Raw genomic sequence first — 18,893 nt, forward strand, 5'->3', positions numbered from 1 at the left:
GGGAGCGGCGGCGGCGGCGGCGGCGGCGGGGGAGCAGGGCTGGAGGGGAGGGTCGTGAGTCCTCGGCACGCGTGGGGCTGGGACAGGGTCCTGGGGGCAGGGAACGTGCCCCGGGTTTGTGTTTCCCGCAGCGGGGGTTGGATAAGAAGTAAAACAGGAGCGGCTTTGAGGAGGAGGAGGAGGTGAGGCAAAGGCAGCAAGGAGCGTGCGGTGGGCAGCAGCTCGGCCTGCATGGGTGCTTCTCTCCTGGTGCCAAGCACTGCAGCCCAAGGTCTGTGTCTGCTGTGCACATCTGGGCTCTGCCGGTGTCCCACACCCAGACCGTTCCTCTCTGCTTCCCATTCACGCCGCCTGCTCTGCCCGGGCCGGGGGCTCCAGGGGAGGAGACGCTTCCAGCTGCGAGGAGCCAAGCACGCCAGCCGGCAGATCCGCTAAAGGCACGGCTCGGCCTCCTAGCAGCCCCGGCCAGGAAAAAAGCTAAACTCCCGTCTCAGTGGGTGAGAGCCTCCCTCCTGCCCTCAGCTCAATGACAGCGCTGTGACAGTGCGGGGGAGGGCAGCCAGCGGCTGCGGTCAGCAACAGATGGGAAGGGCTCTGTGCAGCTGCGAGCCAGAGCTGGGACTGCTGTGCTGCAACTGGAGCTGAGCCGGCCCGGAGCATCCCTGCAGCACCCCCCAGCCCTTGGAAAGGCCACAGGGAAAATACCTGCAGGAGGCAGCACGGTGAAGTGCAGCCATGGAGCTGGAAGTGATGGGCCGTGGGACTGTCCTGTGACTGCCACAGGAACGTGGTTACCCCTGCTCCCTGTGCTGGGGCACTGCCAGCTGAAATGATCCCCAGAAAATGGCCTTTTCTGCTGGGACTGGTGCTGAGGAGTGAGAGCTGCTGCTCTGGGAGATGTTGAAACAAGGGGAAGAAGGTCCTTCTGACCCATATCAGATCTCTGTAAAAGATTCACAAAATCAAGGAATAGTTTGAGTTGGAAGGGACCTTAAGGGTCTTCTGGTTCCAACTGCCTTTCCAACTTCTCATGGGAGTGGTTCCCTGGCCAAAATTCCCAGATCACACCCATGTCAGACAACCCCCCACAACACTCCAAATCTTCTCTGAGGATTCTGGGGTCCTTACTGTGTCTTTACTCAGGCAAATGTTCATCCATCACTGGCACAGGATAAAATATAGACTCCAAACAACATCCTATCATGACACCTCCATAAGAACAAAACCAACAGCAGGCTGGGACCTGCTGCTCACCTTCCTCAGCAAAATCCAGGGGAGCACCAAGGTCTGCTCCATGAGGCTTGAGCTGCCAGGCTCTGGGCAGGGAAGCTCAGCACCCTGAGGGCTCCAGCTCAGAGCAGAAACCTGCTGCTGTACCTGGTGAATCACTGCTGCTGTAGCTGTGGAATGGGATCTGGAGTCTGGTTGTGTCTGGCCAAGAGCAGAAAAAAATCATTTGTAGAGAGAGACCCTGCAGCCAAGGCAGGAGCTTTCTCTGCAATCTCACTCGGACCACGATTTCCATGGAAATGGGGAAAGCTGAGGTTTCTCCACACCTTTGTCTACCTGCTCCATCTTTATCAGGAATCTTTTCACCATCCTAAAGGGTGAAACCTCATTGACTTGGCCCATGACTGCCCAATGTGTGGAGGTGGTTTGATGCTCTGGAGACCTGAGCTACACAGAGACCCTGACCCTTTTCCTTCAGGCCTCTGAAGTCCCTTCAGGCAAACAAGAACGTCCAGTCATTAGAAAGGCTGCACTGAAACTAATTGCCCCAAAAGAGAAAAGCTTCACATCCCATCCCCAGGCCCCCAGGCCTTTAGGATTTCTACAGGCAGCATGAAATTAGTAAATTGCTATTTGTGTGATTCCCTAGACCCTTGCCCATAGGACATTTTTGCTCTGTCATATAATGTAAACTGCAGGCTTTGGATGTTCAGGGAATCATAAGTAACTGGAAGAAGGAAATGTGACGAGGTTCCTTGGAGAGCTGCAGGCTCCCCAGAGCCTCTCTGGGAATGCAGCACTCACACGCAGAGCTGAGACAAGCACTGACCCCACCTCAGCTGAGCACATCCATTTCCTCCCATGTGCTTATTGCCAGGGGAAAAAAGTCACCATTACAGCCAAAATTGGATTTAAAAAAAAAAAAATTATAGCAAATGGATGGATTTCATGGCAAGAGAGTTCTCTGCTGGTTCTGATCCTTGGTGTTCCTTTGTTTGTCTCCTTTATTTCATGGTCACCCCACTCAGGTGCAATCTGGGGATTTCTGTTACTGGTCAGTGCTAAATTTGAAGGTCCATCTGTGGACACAAATAATCATTCACACCAGAGGAACTGGTACAGACAGTTCCCAGCTCTCACTGGAAACAGTTCTTGACACCAATACCAAGCTTGGGGCTGCTCCTTGCCCTGACCACATACAGGGAAAATGCTGGGTACACCCAGAACTCTGCACCTCCTCCCACCTTCAGACACAGAATTGTAGAGCATCTCCAGCTGGAGAGGGACCCATAAAGATCACCCAGTGCAGCTTCCTGCTCTTTGCAGGACCACCTGGAGCTAAACCGTGGCACTGCGACATTCATCCAGGTGTCTGAAATTGGGTAAAATGAATTTTGCTCTTGCTCTGAAGCTATCTTGTCCCCCAAAGTGCTTACCAGGAACCTTTGTTCCAGGTGGGTCACTGTCTCACCCACCATTGCATCCATCACCTGTATAAAGGAGACCTGAGAAGCTCAAAAGATGGAGGACTAACATAAAAATCATGGAAATGTATGGGCTTCACTTGACCATGAGATGCTGCTGGGGAAACTTTGTTCAAAAGGCTGAAAGCCCTCTTCAGACACCTCTCCCTGGCTTGGTTTCAGAATAATCAAAACAAAATCTGGAATTCCCTCAGCGGCTCCTCTGGCACCAGAACAGGGCCAGAGGGACGAGCTGACCCTTAGCCATGAGCCATTAGCCCAGAACCATTAATTAGCCATGAGCCCTCAGCCGGAGTGTGGTGCTGCACTCCTGGTGTCTGCTCAGCTGCTGCAGCCAGGGCAGCCACGTGAATCATCTCTTTTTCTCTCCCATGTGGTGGTGTCAGAGGAAAGGGAGCAGTGGGGTGGACATACACCCTGTAAAGGAGATCTCAAAGAATCACAGAATCACTTGGGCTGGAAAAGCCCTCTGAGGTCCTTGAGTACCACCACTAACCCAGCACTGTCCCCAAGTGCCACACCTGCAGGGCTTTTTAACCCCTCCAGCAATGGGGACCACCACTGCCCTGGAATCCTGGTCCTGTGTTTTGTGAACAGCTCAGGGTGAGGGAGGTGGGAATTGGCTCCAGGATGCTGCAGGAGGGGTTTTGTCCAGAATGCAGGAGCAGAGAGGAGAGTGAAGGACAGCAGGAGGAGATACTGAAAGCAAGGGAGGCAGGGGATGTCCTCTCATAACTGCTCTCCCAGGTCCAGCCTGCACTTGTGCATGTTAAACCTCCTGCCCTGGTTTCTGAATCCTGGAGGCCAGCAGGAAGGGGTTATTCCCGGGTTATTGTCCTGGGCAGCTGGGCAGTCAGACAGCTCTCCAGGCAAACGAAGGGGTGCTGCTGTGTTTTCCCAGAAATCATGAGAACAGTCTGGTAAGAGACTTGTCTCTTGACCTTCAAGCAGCAAACTCCATCCTCAGTGCCTCACCACTGCTGCCACCCTGCATCCCATTTGGCCTGGAGGTGCCTGCAAAAGGGTGAGGAGCTCTCTGGTTCATTGATCCCACCTCTCTCTCAGCACAGGAGGTGTCTCAGGCTGGTTGTTATTGTCATTGCTGATTTCTGTGCTCTCCTGCCTCTTCCTCCCTGACCGGTTTGGTGGCCCTGTCATTACCAGCTTTCTCCAGCTGCCTGTCAGGGTCCTACTGGCCTTAGCGTTGCCTCAGGCTCCTGGATAACAAACAAGGCACACAAGAGTCCTTGGGCTTCCACGGACTTAATTAGCTGGTGTCATTTTAGGGATGTGTGTCCTGCTGGAGACACAGACAGCTCAGGAGGCATCTTTAAATGCATCCAATTAGAGGGGCTTCAGGGACGAGCCGGCAGCTCCTGAGTGCAGGGGCTGCTGTGAGACCTCGTGTCCTCACTGGAGGCTGGGGCTGAGTTGCTCTCCCCTGGCAATCACCAGTCTCTCCTCAGGTGGGACCTGTCACTGCCGTGGCCCTGGTGGCATCAACAGCATCCTGCCTGGCTTTTCTCCAAGAGACCTGCCAGTGAATCCTGTCATACTCAAAGCTTGGGTAGATACTGGGATAAAATCAGTCAGTGATTGCTGCAGTTTTCAGCAGCTCTGGATCTCCAAGGGAGCTGCTGCCTGGAGTCTTTGGACACAGCACAACTCCCCTGTCCCTTCCCCACTGTCAGGTTCTGCTGTGCATGACAGGCTGATGTGCCAATTCTCCGTGACCACAGTCGAGGAGCTGGACCTGGTGATCCTTGTACTGAGTTGGTCCCTCCCAACTCAGAATATTCTGTGGTTCTTTGATAATCTCTTTCTGAGGTCAGGCCCAAGGAGATCCTTTATCCCTTAGGATGGCTCCTTAGGGAGTCTCAGGAGGCGCATTCATGCCGTTCATGGGCACATGAACTCCTCTGCAGGCTGTGACTGAGGGGTGCCAGCACAAGCACCCCCTCACCACGCCAACGAGCTCGTGCCCAGTGGGATCCACAAGGAGAAGCCACCCTGAGGTGCCACTGAGGGGCAGTGGCTTGGGGACTTCACACAGAACCTCCACTGGCATGGCAGTGACCTGAATTACCTTGAAATAAAGTGAGAGGCCAATGGAGTGAGGATGTGAATCACAGAACCACACAAAGGTTTGGGCTGGAAAAGGTCTTTAAAGTCCATTCAGTTCCACCCTCCCTGCAAGGGGCAGGGACAATTTCTACTAGACCAGGCTCCTTCAAGCCCCCTCCAACCTGGCCTTGGAATCTCCAGGAATGGGGCAACCACAGCTCCTGTGGGCAACCTGTGCCAGGGCCTCAGCACCCTCATTGTAAAAAACTTATTTATATCTTACTTAAATCTCCCCTCTTTCAGTTTAAAGCCATCACCCTTCATCCTATTCCAACAGGCCTGGCTGAAAGGCTCATCTCTGTACCAGGAGTGTCAGGGGATGTTTTCTGGGATGTGTTTGTTCTTTAACATCTGCACACAGCTGTTTGCAAACCTCTCCTGGGGAACTCCGCATTCCAGTCAACCATGAACATCTCCAGCCAAACACGAACACGCTCAGACTGCCAGAGCCTTCCTGTGCAAGGTGAGTTCATCCCTTCTCCTTGCCCACATCCTGGCTGTGACAGGTCACCTCTGGCACTTGCCTTTCCCCCGGGGAGGTCCCTCGGTGTCCCCATCCTCCCCTCTTGCCCAAGCCTTGCTGCTGCTCCCACCAGCATCCCCTCACCTCCACCTCGGCTCCCTCAGCCTCCTCAGCAGGAGGCAGATGGGTCAATCCCCTCCCCGGGGCTCAAAAATTGTTAAATCAATTAAACCCTTTCGGAAGTGGGGTTCCCATCCCATCCCAGTCCCGGATGTGGTGCTGAGGAGTCCGGGCTCTGCTGTGGGCAGGCTCAGCGGCGGCGGCTGCCCGGCTCCGGCCTCTCAAAGAGTTAACGCCGAGCAGGACCATTAATATTCTCACTGCTAACCCCAAATACCAGCCCTGCACGGCTGTCGATTTCATTAGCGCCGGGAAAATGAGCCCTTCAAAATAGGACAGGCGGCCGGGGGGGCGTGGGGAGGAGGGCTCTGGGGCCAAACATGCGATTTTCCGTGCGATTGACGGATATTAAACCGCCCTCCAGTGACGTCAGGAGTGATGGGGCGATGGCGAAGGATTCCCCAGCCCCCCTCGGCCCCGAGCCCCCAGCCCTGCCCGGGTGGGTGCCCCCGCCCGGCGCTGCCCCGAGGCCGGCGGCGGGAGGTGCGCGGGGGCTGTCACATCGCATCAGCCGCGGCCCCGGCGCCGTCACCCGGTTCAGGTCCTTTGCCGCAGAGCCGGGTAAAGACTCAGCGAGTCACTCGAGCGGCTGGCAGAGGCAGGGGTGGCCGGGTACCGCCCAGGCATGGGCAGGGCGCGGAGATGGGGTTTGGGGGTTTTCCTTTTCAGATGGGGACGGGAAGGGAGAGCCCCGCTCGGCGTGCGGGAAAGTCTGTTCTCCACGTAACCTGTCCAGGAGGAGCAGAGCCCTCGGCACCTCAGACATCCTAAATTTTGCTTTACCGGGTGCATTCCCGTCAAATCTGAGCCCCGGGGGCGCTGGGACAGGAGGGTTCAGCCAGGGGCCAGATCCATTCTGCTCTCCAGCACAGACTCCAAGAGGATCCTTGGGAAGTTGCCAATTGGATTGGTTTTTTCAGCTGTTGCATCTCCTAGTATTTCAGTTGTCCAGCTTCTTTGGGATGCTGCTGTGGCCAGCAAGAGGGATCTGAGGAGATGGGGAAACTGAGGCAGGTGCCAGGTGCTTGAGTACAGGTGCTGTCCAAAGACATGATGGACGGGGCTCAGGGCTGGGGCTGTGATGCCATTGGCACCAGAGGAGCCACAGAAGGAGCAGCTGCAGGGGTGGAAGCACAGCCTGCGGCTGCTGTGGCAGTCTGGCAGGACCACACTGATTTGTGGCACCGTGTCCCATCCAGATCCCATTGTCCATTGTGAGAAACAAGTCCTGCAAGATGCTGAGTGTGTGCTGAGCCCCCCACAAGAATCTTTGAACAGTTTGGAAGGGATCTCAAAGCTCATCTCGTTCCGCCCCCTGCCATGGGCAGGGACACTTTCCACTGGATCAGGTGGCTCCAGGCCCTGTCCAAACTGACCCTGAACACTTCCAGAATCCAGGGCCAGCCACAGTTTCGTCTTTCTCTTCCTGAAGGAAGACACTGAAGCAGTTTATGTTCAAGCCAGGCATTAACTGAGGAATGAAGATCCACTTTGACCCATGCCCAGGGAGGGTGATGACCAAGACAAACCTGTCCCTGACCCAGAGAGGCATCTCTGAGGGTACCAGCAACCAGCCAGGATTTGAGTCCTGGAGTCTGCACAGTCAGGGAGGACACAGCCACGGGTGCTTGTACAGGGACTGTAGCAGAACTCCATCCCATTTTTATGGACCTCATGCTTGGGGGCTGTCCAGGCACAGAGCTGCTCCCTGCCAGCCCCCAGCCTGCTCCTGCTGGCCAGAAGGCTGCCCTGGAGGAGGGTGCCCTGCACCTGCCAGGGTGACAGCACATCTCTCGGCCCATGGTGCTGCCCCTGCACAGCACCAGCTCATGCCCACAGAGCCCCAGCCCTCCTGGGACTTGGAGGGGCCTCTGGAGATGTTCTGCTCCTGCTCACAGCCCATCCCCTCCCTGACCTTAGGGGTGCCCCGCAGAACTTGTCTTCCAATCCACCCAAGCAGTGGCTGTCCCCAGAGGTCTCCTGGCACCCAAGCACAGAATCTAGCAAGAGTCAATCTCAGCAGCGTCCTGTGAAGAGGGACAGAGGTGTCCTCACCTGGCCACAGCGCAGCCGGGGCTCACGGGTGGAGAAGAGGAGCTAACACCAAAGCCAACAGCAAGGTGACACAACCGAGAGGAGGAGGGGCTGCGTCTCTCTCCCCACCTCTGCTGCTGTCAAGCCGATGTCCCTGGTGCCGGGGAGAACCAAACCCGCGGCCGGGGAAGCCAAATCGCAGCGTGTGTCACAGGCGGGGCCGGGAGGCAGTGCCGGGCTGAGCCCTCGGCGGGAGCAGGCGGCAGCCTGTGTGACAAGCCAGACCAGCATGGTGGATGGCAGTAATTATCCTGCCGCCCACAGCTGAAGGGGAGCATATGGTAAGGAAAAGGAAACTAACTTGTATTTTTCCGCACCCCCGGGCTCAGCCTTTCTGGGGCTGTCACAGTCGATTTGTGCTGCCTGAGCTGTTTCGCCCCGGTCGCCGCTGCATCCGGCGGCTCCCTCGCAGGCACCGGCGGGGCCGGGGCGCTGTGCCCGCTGCTCCCGCAGCCCCGCGGGCCGGGACCGCGTCCGGCGGCTCCGAGGGCTGCGACAGCCACGGTGCCGCTCGCTGTCCCTGCTGGGACACGGGGACACGGCCAGGGCGGTGCGGGGCGCCGCTGGGAGCTGGGTGTGCCAGGGGTTCTGCCATGGATGCGTTTGGAGCACCTCGGGATGCAGAAGCCCTGAGGAACCCTGGGCAGAGCCGGACACTCATCCTGGCAGGGGCTGGGTTTGGGGAGGTCTCAGCAGCAGCCCTGGGTTATCCAGCAGCTCTGAGGCTTTCCAGCCTCACCACGCTTTCCTGAATGTGGGCTACTCCTTGCTGGAGCTCCCAGACAGCCCCTAAAAGTCACCACAAGTCCTGTACAGAGCCCTCCCTGAGCCACACAGAGTGTGTGCTGTGGGCAGCCATCTGTAGGGGCCTGGAATGGTTTGGGTTGGAAGAGACCTCAAAGATCATCTCACTGCACCCCCTGCCATGGGCAGGGACACTTCCCATTCTCCCAGGTTGCTCCAAGCCCTGTCCAATCTGGTCTTGGGCACTGCCAGGGATCCAGGGGTAGCCACAGCTGCTCTGGGCACCCTGTGCCAGGGTCTGCCCACCCTCCCAGGGATGAATTTTCCCTCTACTATGCAATCTAACCCTGCTCTCAGAGAGTCTCCATTGCACTGACACCCTGGCCTCTCAGGTGGCCCCAAGATGGCCAGGACCTGGCTGAGAGGGAGAGCAGCTGCCTCACTCCAAAGCTCTCTCCCAGCCCGTCCTCTGTCCAAAAGTGAGCCAGGAAGCCGTGGAGGCAGCAGGCAGCTGGCCCTGCTGGAAGCATGGTGGTTTCCATGCCAGCTCGTAGCTAGTGGGGACTTCTCGGGTATGGGAAGGAGTGGGATGTCTCCAAGGAGCTGCCAACAGGCCTTGGGGTGCTGAATGCTGCTGATATTGGCCTTGCTGTGACAAGGAGGGTCTGATGCTGGACCTGAGCTCCTTCAAGGGTCACAATACCCTCCGTGTTTTGGTGCAGGGCTGTGTAGGAACCACATGGGCATCCTTGCCAGCATTACCACAGACTGGTTCAGACTGCCAGCTGGACATGGATTCACCCCTGGAAAGCAAACTTGCATTTTTCATTGAGAAAGGGGAAGTGGGAGTTTCCAGTTCCTTTCCAGATCTGCTGCTGCCTAGGGGCTCCTGGAAGAGTCTGGACAGAGACACTGTTTCTATGCGCTATTGCTGGTGTCTCACTGATAGAGGGCAGTGTCTGGGGGCCTGCTGTGGGTACAGAATCTCTGAAAACAGAGCTGGGCCTTGTGGGAAGTGGGGACTGTGGTCGGGCTGGTTTGAGACCTCAGCTCAGAACTCTTCAGGATAAAATACCAAATCTGGTCACCCAGGCACCCTGCTTGACCCAGAGGGAGGATTTTGCAAGGGTCTGCTTGGCACAGGGGTCTGCTGGTCACAGGATGCAACACCAGCATCCAGGAGAGGTTATTTCTTTAGCAGTAAACTCCATGAGCCGGAGACCTCACAAAGCCCTCAGCAAACACCAGTAGGGAGAGGGGACATGAAGAGAAGAGGGCTGCACCCACGTGCCCTTCCCACAGCCAGGGGACCCTCCCCGGGCTCGTTTCCAGCCCCTGGCAGCCGCAGGGCTGGGACAGTCGGGCCGGGCACAGTGGGGCTGCTGCAGCTCCTTCCCTGCTCCAGGAGGTGCCCATCTCCATCCAGCTCCATCCTGGGCCAACTGGCTGCAGTGCCTGCGTTCCAGAGGAGGGTGGCACGGGCAGAGGCTGCTGGTTTTCAGCGCAGGGCCCCGAGAGCCGCTGAGCCGCGGGCGCGGCCCGGGCCCATCTGTCGCAGCAGCAGCTGGCCCGGGGACAGCTCGCACGGCACGGCCTGAGCATCGCTCAGCGCCGGGGCCGCTGCCGGCACGGCCGGCCCTGGCTGCTGCCCCCACGGCAGGTGCCCCCAGCCCCTCCGAGCAGCATGCCAGGGGTACAGATGGAGAAGGAAGAGGGCTCTGTGCAACCCCTTGGCTCATCCAGAGCCTGGGCTGCAGGGATTGTGATGTACCCAGAGAGTGGGACCATCAGCTCGTTTCTCTCTAATGGCAGGAGGAGGATGGGGGCTCTTGAAGGCATGGGGGGTGTCCTCAAACGCAGAGCTGAATTCCCAGGCTAGAGGAGGTGAAGGATGCAGCCGTGGTGCGGGGAGCCCTTTCCTATGTTCCCTCCTCATGCTGGATCCCTGAGGTTTGCCTGTAGGACACCAAAAGCAAAACCCCCAACCCTGGGCTCCCCACCGACCCCAAGGGCCCTTCTTTGGGGAAAATTCTCTTTGAGGGAAAAAGCACCAAACCTGAGCTTAACAGTTCCAGCCAGGGCAGAGTGAACGGGAGCGGCGGGGTGGGCTAGGAAGGAGAAGACCCCCGGGAAGCTGCGGCTCGGTGCCTCCTCCCCCTGCGGGTCCCTGACCTCCCGTTTGCCTGTCAAGAGCGAGCTCCGCCACCAAAACACCCCCTGTCAAATTAGTGAGTCAGAAGACGTAAGAGAGACCACCGCTGCTAATTTGTACATTAACTGGTTCTGACAGAAATATTTCACAAGTGAAAAAACAGAAAATGTGCCTCAAGACAATGTGCAACTTCCGTACCAGCAAACTTCTGCTTAACTGTGCGGTGCCCGAGGAGGGGGCACCCCCGCCCTGCCGCACCCCGCCGGGAGCACCGCGATGGGTTTAGCCCCGGGAGATGCTCCTGGAAGGCTGGAGCAGGCTCTGAGCCCTGGGAGGGGGGCAGGCGGCCCCAGATTCCCCAAAATGGTGGGGGGTGGGAGGGGAGGGGATCCTGGTACCGTTCCCCATCGGGAAAAGGGAAAGGGAATGACAGGGTGGAAGGGCTTGGTGAGACCCCGCTCCTCACCCCACAATAGAGGGGTGCTGCCCTTCCACAGAGCCCGTCTGTCACCCACCCTGCTTCCAGCAGCTGCTGAGGTCAGGGTCTGCTGCTTTTTGCCCCCAGCCCAGGATCCGACCTGCTGAGGCTGTCCCCATTGTCACCGTGTGGGACAAGCCATGGGCCACGAGCTACGGCCACTCTGCCCAGAACATCCACGGGCGCAGGCAGCCGCCAGCCGTGCCCACCGCCGCCCCCGTGCCCACGGGAGAGCAGCGGGGTGCAAACCCTGCCCTGGACCCACGGGAACCCCCGAGCACCGCCAGCTCTTCTCCACCACGAGCGGCGGTGGCCAAAGCTGGTGGCCGAGCCCCTGTGCAGAGCCCCGGGCAGCAGAACCCCACAGAGGGGCAGCAGGAGCGAGGCGGCTGCCGGGGCTACCTCGTGGCCCCTCCCGGTGGCCTCACGCCCTGCCCAGGCCCGTCCTCCCCCGCGCGGGGCTGGCACCGGAGCGTGTCGGGGCGCGGGTGGGAGCAGGTCCTCGGGCCAGCAGCATCGAGCACATGATCTGTTGTGGCAGGTTCCCTGCAGCCTGGAGCCAGCCCCGAGCGAGCGCTGGTGATGGCTTTAATTGCTTTCAGATTCGATAGCCCAGCCCGTGACAGCCCGGCCCCAGCTGTGCTGGCCCGGACCCTGAGCGGCCCCGCGCCCGCTGCCCTCGGATGGAGCCCGCGAGGAGGAGGAGGAGGAGGAGGAGGAGGAGGAGGAGGAGGAGGGGAACCGTCCTGGCGTGGGGTCTTCCTCTTCATCCCGGCAGTCTTCTCCTTCCTCCTGTCTGTCTGGGTGACCCCCTGTGTCTCATCCCTGGGGAAACCCAGCCGAGGGACAGCGTGGCACCCTAGGATGCCACGGCGGCCCTGCTGTGAAGCCACCCAGCCGTGTGCCACCGTGGCCTCCCTGTGAGCAGCCCAGAGGGCGGCTCCACCCCGCCCTCTGCAGCTCTGCCGTACCCCCATTCGGTAGTGGGGGGATGTTGGTGGGCTCTGCTCACCCATCGGAGCTGGAGACGGGGCAGGTGGCGGGTCCGTGATGCCACTGAGGAACGGGCTGGTCCCCTCTGGCGGCTGCTTGTGCCCTCCCAACCTGCACGGCCGTATCGGGGGACTGGGAACTGCTCTCTAGGTAGCCCGGGCCTGACCCACATCCCGGGGGCTTTCTCCCTCATCTGAAGGGGGAAGAAGCTGACCCCGAGCACCAGGTCCTCATCCTACTGGCTGGTGGCTGGGGGGGAGCTGGGGGTCTCCTGGGACAAAGGGCCACTGGTGCCTGTATCCTCCTCCTCCTCCTCTTTCCCGCTGCTGCCGTGGTCCAAGGTACCTCCCCCCGCTCCAGCCCAGCGCAGGTGGGTGCAGGCAGCTGTAGGATCCGTAATGTTCCCTGCCTGGCATGGAGCGTGCCCGAGGGAGGCAGGATGAGCACCCTGACACCCAGAGCTCACCCAAGCACGTACGGCAAGGCTGGGGGTCCCAGCCCGAGCCTCCCTGGTGACATTCGGTGCCAGTGGTGGCCGTGCCCTGTGTCCTTGCTGAAGGGAGAAGCTCCGGCCCCAGCGGCGCCCGCTCCTGCTGGGGGTGTCGGGCAGGGATGGGGCTGTCTGCAGGGAACCCCCGTCCCTGCCGGCCGTGCAACAGCAGCGGCTGGTGCCGGTGAAGGTGAGCGCTCCTCCGTGGCTCGGCAGCTCCTGGCAGAGTGCGGGACGCGGCGGAGGATGAGGAGGGGGCCGCTCGCATCCCGATCCATTATTGCGGGCAGAGCCGGCGGGCGCCCGGGGCAGCGGCTGCATTATTGACGAAGGGGAAGGCAGGCCGGGGCGCAGGCAGGGACCCTCCTGCAGGGCTCAGCCCCGGGCAAAGCACTTCGCCTGCGCCGCAGAGCCGCAGAGCTGCCAGGCCTGGCCCGGGGCAGCGGCCGCAGCCGCCGCAGACGCCCACGGCAGCCCGGTGCTGCGGCCGCGGAGCAGCCCCCGTGCCCGGGCCGGTGCTGGGCGCAGGGCACCCATCGGCACCCCCGGGAGGGCGATGGAGGTTGGCGACAACACCCTTGCGATGCTCACGCTGGCACCGGCGCTGCAACTCTGCCCCCCTCAACCCATCGCAGCGCTGGTGCTGCTCTTTTTTAAGCTTCCCTCTGTCTCCAGGCGGAGATTTGTGGCGTAAAATGCACAATATGTTCTATCTGCCCTGTGGGAGCCATAAAATATTCACCAGCAGCTCCCATTATAGTCGGAGTGAATCATAGAGAGCGTTGGAGCCCTCGCTCCCTGACATGCCCCCTCCCGAGCGGGGCCCGACGGGCTGCCGGAGCCCGGCCGGTCCCACAGCCAGGAGCCGGTCCCAGCTCTGCCTCCGGGAATGTTTCCCCGGGCTCAGTAGGTCAAGGGGTGGTGACCGTGCTGATGAGACGGAGACTGCCTCAGAGAATCCCAGAATGGTTTGGCATGGAAGGGACATTAAAACCCATCCCGTTCCACCCCCTGCCACGGCAGGGACACCTCCCACTGTCCCAGGCTGCTCCAAGCCCTGCCCAGCCTTGCCGTGGACGCTTCCAGGTATCCAGGGGCAGCCACAGCTGCTCTGGGCACCCTGTGCCAGGGCCTGCCCCCTCCTCCACCTTCATCACCTTCACACGAGCATTCTCATGTGTGCCCAGGGAGGAGCAGCACCAGGGCTGTGAGTGGAGGGGATCCGTGGGACGGCAGCTGCAGCGGGGTGGGTTCACATGGCCCTGGCCCTGCCCTGCTCACGCTGTCCCACCACATGAGCTGGTGCAGGGACACACTCCTGGGGTGACTGGTGCTGCTATTTTTGTAGCTGCAGTCCTTTGGTTGAGGAAGCACAGCCGTGCCAGGGCAGTGGGACAGCCCTGCCTGCTCCCTGCCCCTGCTGTCACACCCATACCCCTGCTCTTCATACGGCTCGGTACCACAGCACTCCTCCATCTCCCTTCCACAGTGTCTTGCTGCCCATCCTTCTCTTCCATTCATCCTTCCCTTGACCCGCTGCTCCCTTTGCCCATCCCCATCTCCCCCTTCAGACCTCAGGCTCAAGACTGACGGAGCCAAGGGATGACAAATTTCCTGATGAAGCAACACCTTCCTCCAGAGCTGATGTGTCAAACACAATTTTATCTTTTGCCACACAATTATTTGTAATTATAAAGCAGTTAATGCTGCCTCAGCCCTCGGGAATTGGGCACAATTAGGGTTTGATTTCGCCTCCAGCCCTTCCATGGCTACACCGCAGCTCTCAGCCCGGTCTGTGATGTTGGGGGTGTTCTGAGGGCTCCCAAAATGTCCAGACAGAATCACTGCCCTCACTGCCACACACGTGCCTTCTCCTGGAAGACGGTGTCCCCTCCACCACCAGCCCACCCGAATGTCCCTGGCTGCAGCGGGCAGTGCCGTGCCAACCTCCTGCCGCGGCCAGATTTGTTCCCAGCGCGTCGGCAGGTGTGGGCCTCACCAGGACGGGGAGCCGCGGCCGTGGGAAGGCAGGACACGATCACCCACCTGGGCTGGTCATCGCGGCCAGGGCCACCACCAGGTCACCGCGCTGAGATGTCCCGGCGTGTCCCCGGCACCGAGCAGCACAGAGCGGGGCGGGGGGACCCGTGGTGGCCCCACAGCCCCCCGGCATCGCCAGGAGGCGGCAGCGAGGGGCGGCACGGCCGCGAGGCTTAAACCCGGCTCCTCTCCCTGAAGACTGAGGGAGAGGAGGGAGCGTGGCAGTGCCCTCCCCGCCAAAATTAACTCTCCATCTGTTTCTCCCCGGCTGAGGCTGATGGCTTGTGACAGGGCCTCCTGAATGCAAAGATGTTTCGCCCGGAAAAATCTATTACAAGTTGCTGTAAGAAAGAGCGAAATCCTCTCCTTCTGTCTCTCCCTACTGGTCTCAAGGTGCCCACCCCGGGCGAGAGCGGGCTGGCAGCCGGCCGCCTCCGCTCAGCCGGAAAGTTCTCCCCGCGCCAGGCGGCCCCGCCGCCGGACAAAGGCACGGCACGGCACGGAGCAGGAGCAGGAGCAGGGGCGCTGCCCTGGCTGCTGCGAGGAGGGAGCAGCTCCCGCATCCCCAGCCTGGGCACGGTGCCGGGCGTTCAGCGGGCACGGCCGTGGCGCTGCCCGGCATGGAACGGGTGGGGAAACTGAGGCACGAGCGGGAGAGCATCCAGGCGGACGGTGGGTGCCCTCTCCCGGCCGCGGCGCAGCCCTGCTCGGCCCTGAGAGAGAACCCCGCTCAGAAATTTTTGGGAATTTCTGGATTTTGCTTTTGTTTTGCTTTATTTCTTCCCCTCTCTGCGCTCCTGCACCCCCAAGTGTGAGAAAACTCCAATTCCCCTTTTATTGGTGCTCAGCTCTCCGCCCCAGCACCAACTGTCACTGCTCCATGGAAATGCCTTCAAGACCCATTGCTCTGACCCACAAACCAGCCCTCTCAACCCTTTTATCTCTTCCACAGGAAAACCAGGCAGCTTCAGTAAAAAACAAAACTTTATTTGGTCCATCAGAACCTGAGTTTGAAAACCACCCATGGATAATTCATATCATACAGGGATTACTGGTCTGATTTACAATTGATAAAATATCCTATGATTTTGAAGAGCTGGACAGTATTTACAGGGTTAAAAATATTCACAGCTCAGAAAGACAGAAAGAGAGAGGAGAAAAAAAAGTGAAGGACAAATCATCCCAAGGAGGAAGGAGCTGGAAAGAGAGAAAACAGATCAACAAACAAAAATACAGAGCTTGGCTCAGCAGCCCCAGCTGGGGGGGCTGGGAGGGTGCCAGGGCAGCCCACCCCCCCTGCCGCCCCCAATCCCCGAGGGACACAGAGGGGCAGAGCCCTGCACCCCCTGCCCAGCCCAGCTGGTGGCGCAGGGTTTGGGGTGCAGGATTTGGGGTGCAGGATCCCCCAGCACAGCCCCTGCTGGAACAGGGTCCAGCATTGCCCATCACCCCCCCTTCAGCCGTAAATCCACACAGCTCAGGAAGGAGACAGAGGGGAACCCCCAAACGAGACAGACACACACACACACACACAGACCCACACACACACAGACCCACCCACACACACGTGAAGTCAGGGAGCCACTAAGCCCTGAAAACGTGGGGTGCAGCTCCCCCCAGGATCAGCCCCCACCTTGGAGCACCCACAGGGCCAGCAGCACCCCAGGGTGCAGCCTTTGCCTTGTGCTCACTGCCTCCCACAGCACTCGGGCTCTGGAGGAGGGGGCTCTCTGCTTCCCCCCCAAAACCACCCCCTCCCCAGCACATGGACTCGTGTAACTCCAGGGAGCTGCTACTGGGCCCCGGGTCAGTACCGGCTGCCCAGCCTGCCTCCATGGGGCACGGGGCGGGCCCAGAGGGCAGTGCCAGGGGCTGAGCCCAGCTTGGGCCATGGCTTCTCTCCAGGCACTGCTCCCACGGCCGCCTTTGCATAGTAACAGTTGTGTGACAGGGAGAGGGGTCCTGGCCGCAGCCCCCGCCTGCAGCACCCCGAGGCCCTGCTCCCCACCCGGAGCCAAGCAGGAGGTGGTGAAACCTCTGAATTTCACCCCAATTACAGAACAACCCCCTCAACAGCAGCTTTCTGCAACAACCCTGAGCCCTCTCCCCAACAGCCCCAGCACCCAGGATGGGTGGGGGGTTCCTGGCATGGGTGGTACCATGGCAGCGTGACCCTGGCACCCCCCAGCCCAGCCTCAGCACCACGCTGGTCCTGGCAGCAGACAAAGGGGGCAACAAGACAGAGGGAAAGGCCCAGGGACAGACGGAAGGTCACACAGACGGACAGACATCAGAGGTATATTCTTCTTTTTGCAGCGCCAGTGCCCTGGTGCCATGGGAAGGGGCAGAGTCCTGAGCATGGTGCCTGGGAAGGGTCTTGACAGCAACCTCCAGCCCCTCCCTCTCCCACAGTTCCTGGGGCAGGCAGAGGCCACCAGGCCCAGCGCAGGAACGGGGCAGGTGGGATCCTGAGATGGCCCCTTGCCCCCAGCCGCTCCTCGTAAAGTGCGTGGGGGCAGCGGTGCCAGGGCAGCAGGCAGGGCTGGTGCTGGCCCTGAGAACTCACCCCGGCCCCGCGGTGGGGGGCAAAGCACTGGGGGTGCCACTCCAGCTCTGCCCCACAGCTCAGCGCTGGTGGCTCGGGTGGACACCCCGGGCCAGAGGCTCGGTGACAGGAACGGGGCAGTGGGGCGGGAGGGGGAGGCTCTTCGTCATAGGGGCCGGGGGCCGTGCAGCCCAGCGACCTCAGGCGTGAGCAGCGGGTTGTGGGTGCCCTTCGTCAGCATCCAGTCATTGAGGAAGGCCTGGGTGGCTTTGCGATGCGCCAGGCGGTGCGTGATGGAGAAGCCGGCGTTACCCTCCAGCTGGGACAGGATCACCAACACCTGCCTGTGGAGAGAGCCACGGGCTCAGGGCAGCAGCCTCCACCCCTGCAATCCCCCCCGTCCTGGCAATCCCACCTCTTTTCTGGCAATCCCGCCCTGTCCATGCCTCCCTGCCAGCCCTGGCTCTTTCTCCCAGCCTCCTGCCAGCCCCATGGCAGGCCCCGTGACCCACCCCTGCCTACCCCAGACCTGTGCAGGGGGGGGACACTGTCCTGTGTCTTGAGGCTGCCGCGCGTGGACACCACGTTGAAGCTGTCGGTGCAGTCGCACTGCACGTGCAGGTAGGACTTGGGGTGTCGGTTCTCCACCACCACGATGAGCCCTGCCCAGCCGTGGGTCAGGTAGTAGCAGGTCATCCCCTCACGGCCCTGGGGCAGACAGCAGGGAAAGGGATGAAGCCTTTGGGCACACCCATCCCCAAATCAAAACCCCTGCACTGGCATCCTCCACTCTAGCCAAGGGCAGCCCATCTGCTGGGGTGCCACCCGGTGCCCTGGGGAGCAAAGGGGGATGGACATCCAGGGGTGGCAGCCAGAGCTGGCACAGCCCTGCCAAACCCCTGCCTGAGGACCCCACAGGACCAGGCTCCCTCTGGCAGCATCACCCCCTCCCCACTGCAGCCCCCATCCTGTGCCCCCCACCCACCTCGTGGCGCTCGCCCTTGTTCTCGGTCAGCAGGATGATGGCATCTGCCAGCGTGGTGGGCTGTGCCTCCACCTGCTCCACCATCACCAGGCGGGAGCTGTAGATAGCCAGGATGTAGCTGGAATAATCAGTGGCTGGTCGGCTGCTAGTGGGACTGGAAGCTGCAGAGACACCCAGAGGAATGGGGATCAGGGAACTGTCACCGAGCCCACAATCCCCAGAGCATGGTGCTCCTGGGTTGATGCATGTGTAACGTGCAACAGGCAACCTCCACCCTCAAGAAGGTCCCCATGAGGAGGACCGAGAGCTTTGGCACCTCTCCCTCCCCCAGGGCCCCTCCATGCCCTCACCCTGGACAGCAGGGCTGGCCAGGGCAGTGCTCCAGTGGTTGAAGGCACAGCACACGACGGCGTACTCGCCCGGCTCCAGCATCACGTCGCAGTTGACGAACTTCTTGACGGCTCGTTTGCTGTGGGCCATCAGCCGGCCCAGGCTCAGCTTGTTCCCACTGGTAAAGGTGGCCCGGAAAACCATGATGCACAAGTCCAGCAAGTGACTGTCCACTGTGTCTGACCTCCTGTGCCAGGAAGGAAGGGTCACATGTCACCCAGGACACAGGAAGCAGTTCCAGGGAAGGGATATCCCACACTGCCCCAAGAACCAGCCCTGCATTCAGGAATTGGGTTTCAGCTAAACATGAGCAGTTCCCAGGATTTGGAGAGATGGTGATGGGGGCCCGTCCCTGAGCTCTGTGACCCGGGGGATGCCATGTAGTGAGATGCCAACGTGTTTGGATTTCTTTTGGGCCCACAGAACCACAGAATTGTGGAATCATTAATGTTGGGAAAGTCCTCTAAGATCATCAAGACCATTAACCAACCATTAACCCAG

At 60.2% G+C, this 18,893-nt stretch overlaps 1 protein-coding gene across 8 annotated transcripts in view; it reads right to left on the reverse strand.

The window, feature by feature from the left end:
- Positions 1-15,438: 15,438 nt before the first annotated feature.
- CAPN15 (calpain 15) overlaps positions 15,439-18,893 on the reverse strand; it is a 56,129-nt gene continuing 52,674 nt past the window's right edge. For 7 of the 8 annotated variants that reach the window (XM_050980150.1, XM_050980146.1, XM_050980149.1 and 4 more), the window contains 4 exons: positions 18,353-18,579; positions 18,003-18,163; positions 17,547-17,725; positions 15,439-17,361 (listed from right to left, as the gene is read on the reverse strand). In XM_050980150.1, the coding sequence (XP_050836107.1) occupies positions 17,184-17,361; positions 17,547-17,725; positions 18,003-18,163; positions 18,353-18,579 (745 nt within the window). In that variant the 3' untranslated portion in view covers positions 15,439-17,183. Of the gene's footprint in view, positions 17,362-17,539; positions 17,726-18,002; positions 18,164-18,352; positions 18,580-18,893 lie in introns of all 8 variants that reach the window. The other variant, XM_050980147.1, reaches the window with a different exon arrangement.

The sequence above is a fragment of the Serinus canaria genome, chromosome 14, assembly GCF_022539315.1.
Source record: "Serinus canaria isolate serCan28SL12 chromosome 14, serCan2020, whole genome shotgun sequence".
NCBI classification, from domain to species: Eukaryota; Metazoa; Chordata; class Aves; order Passeriformes; family Fringillidae; genus Serinus; species Serinus canaria.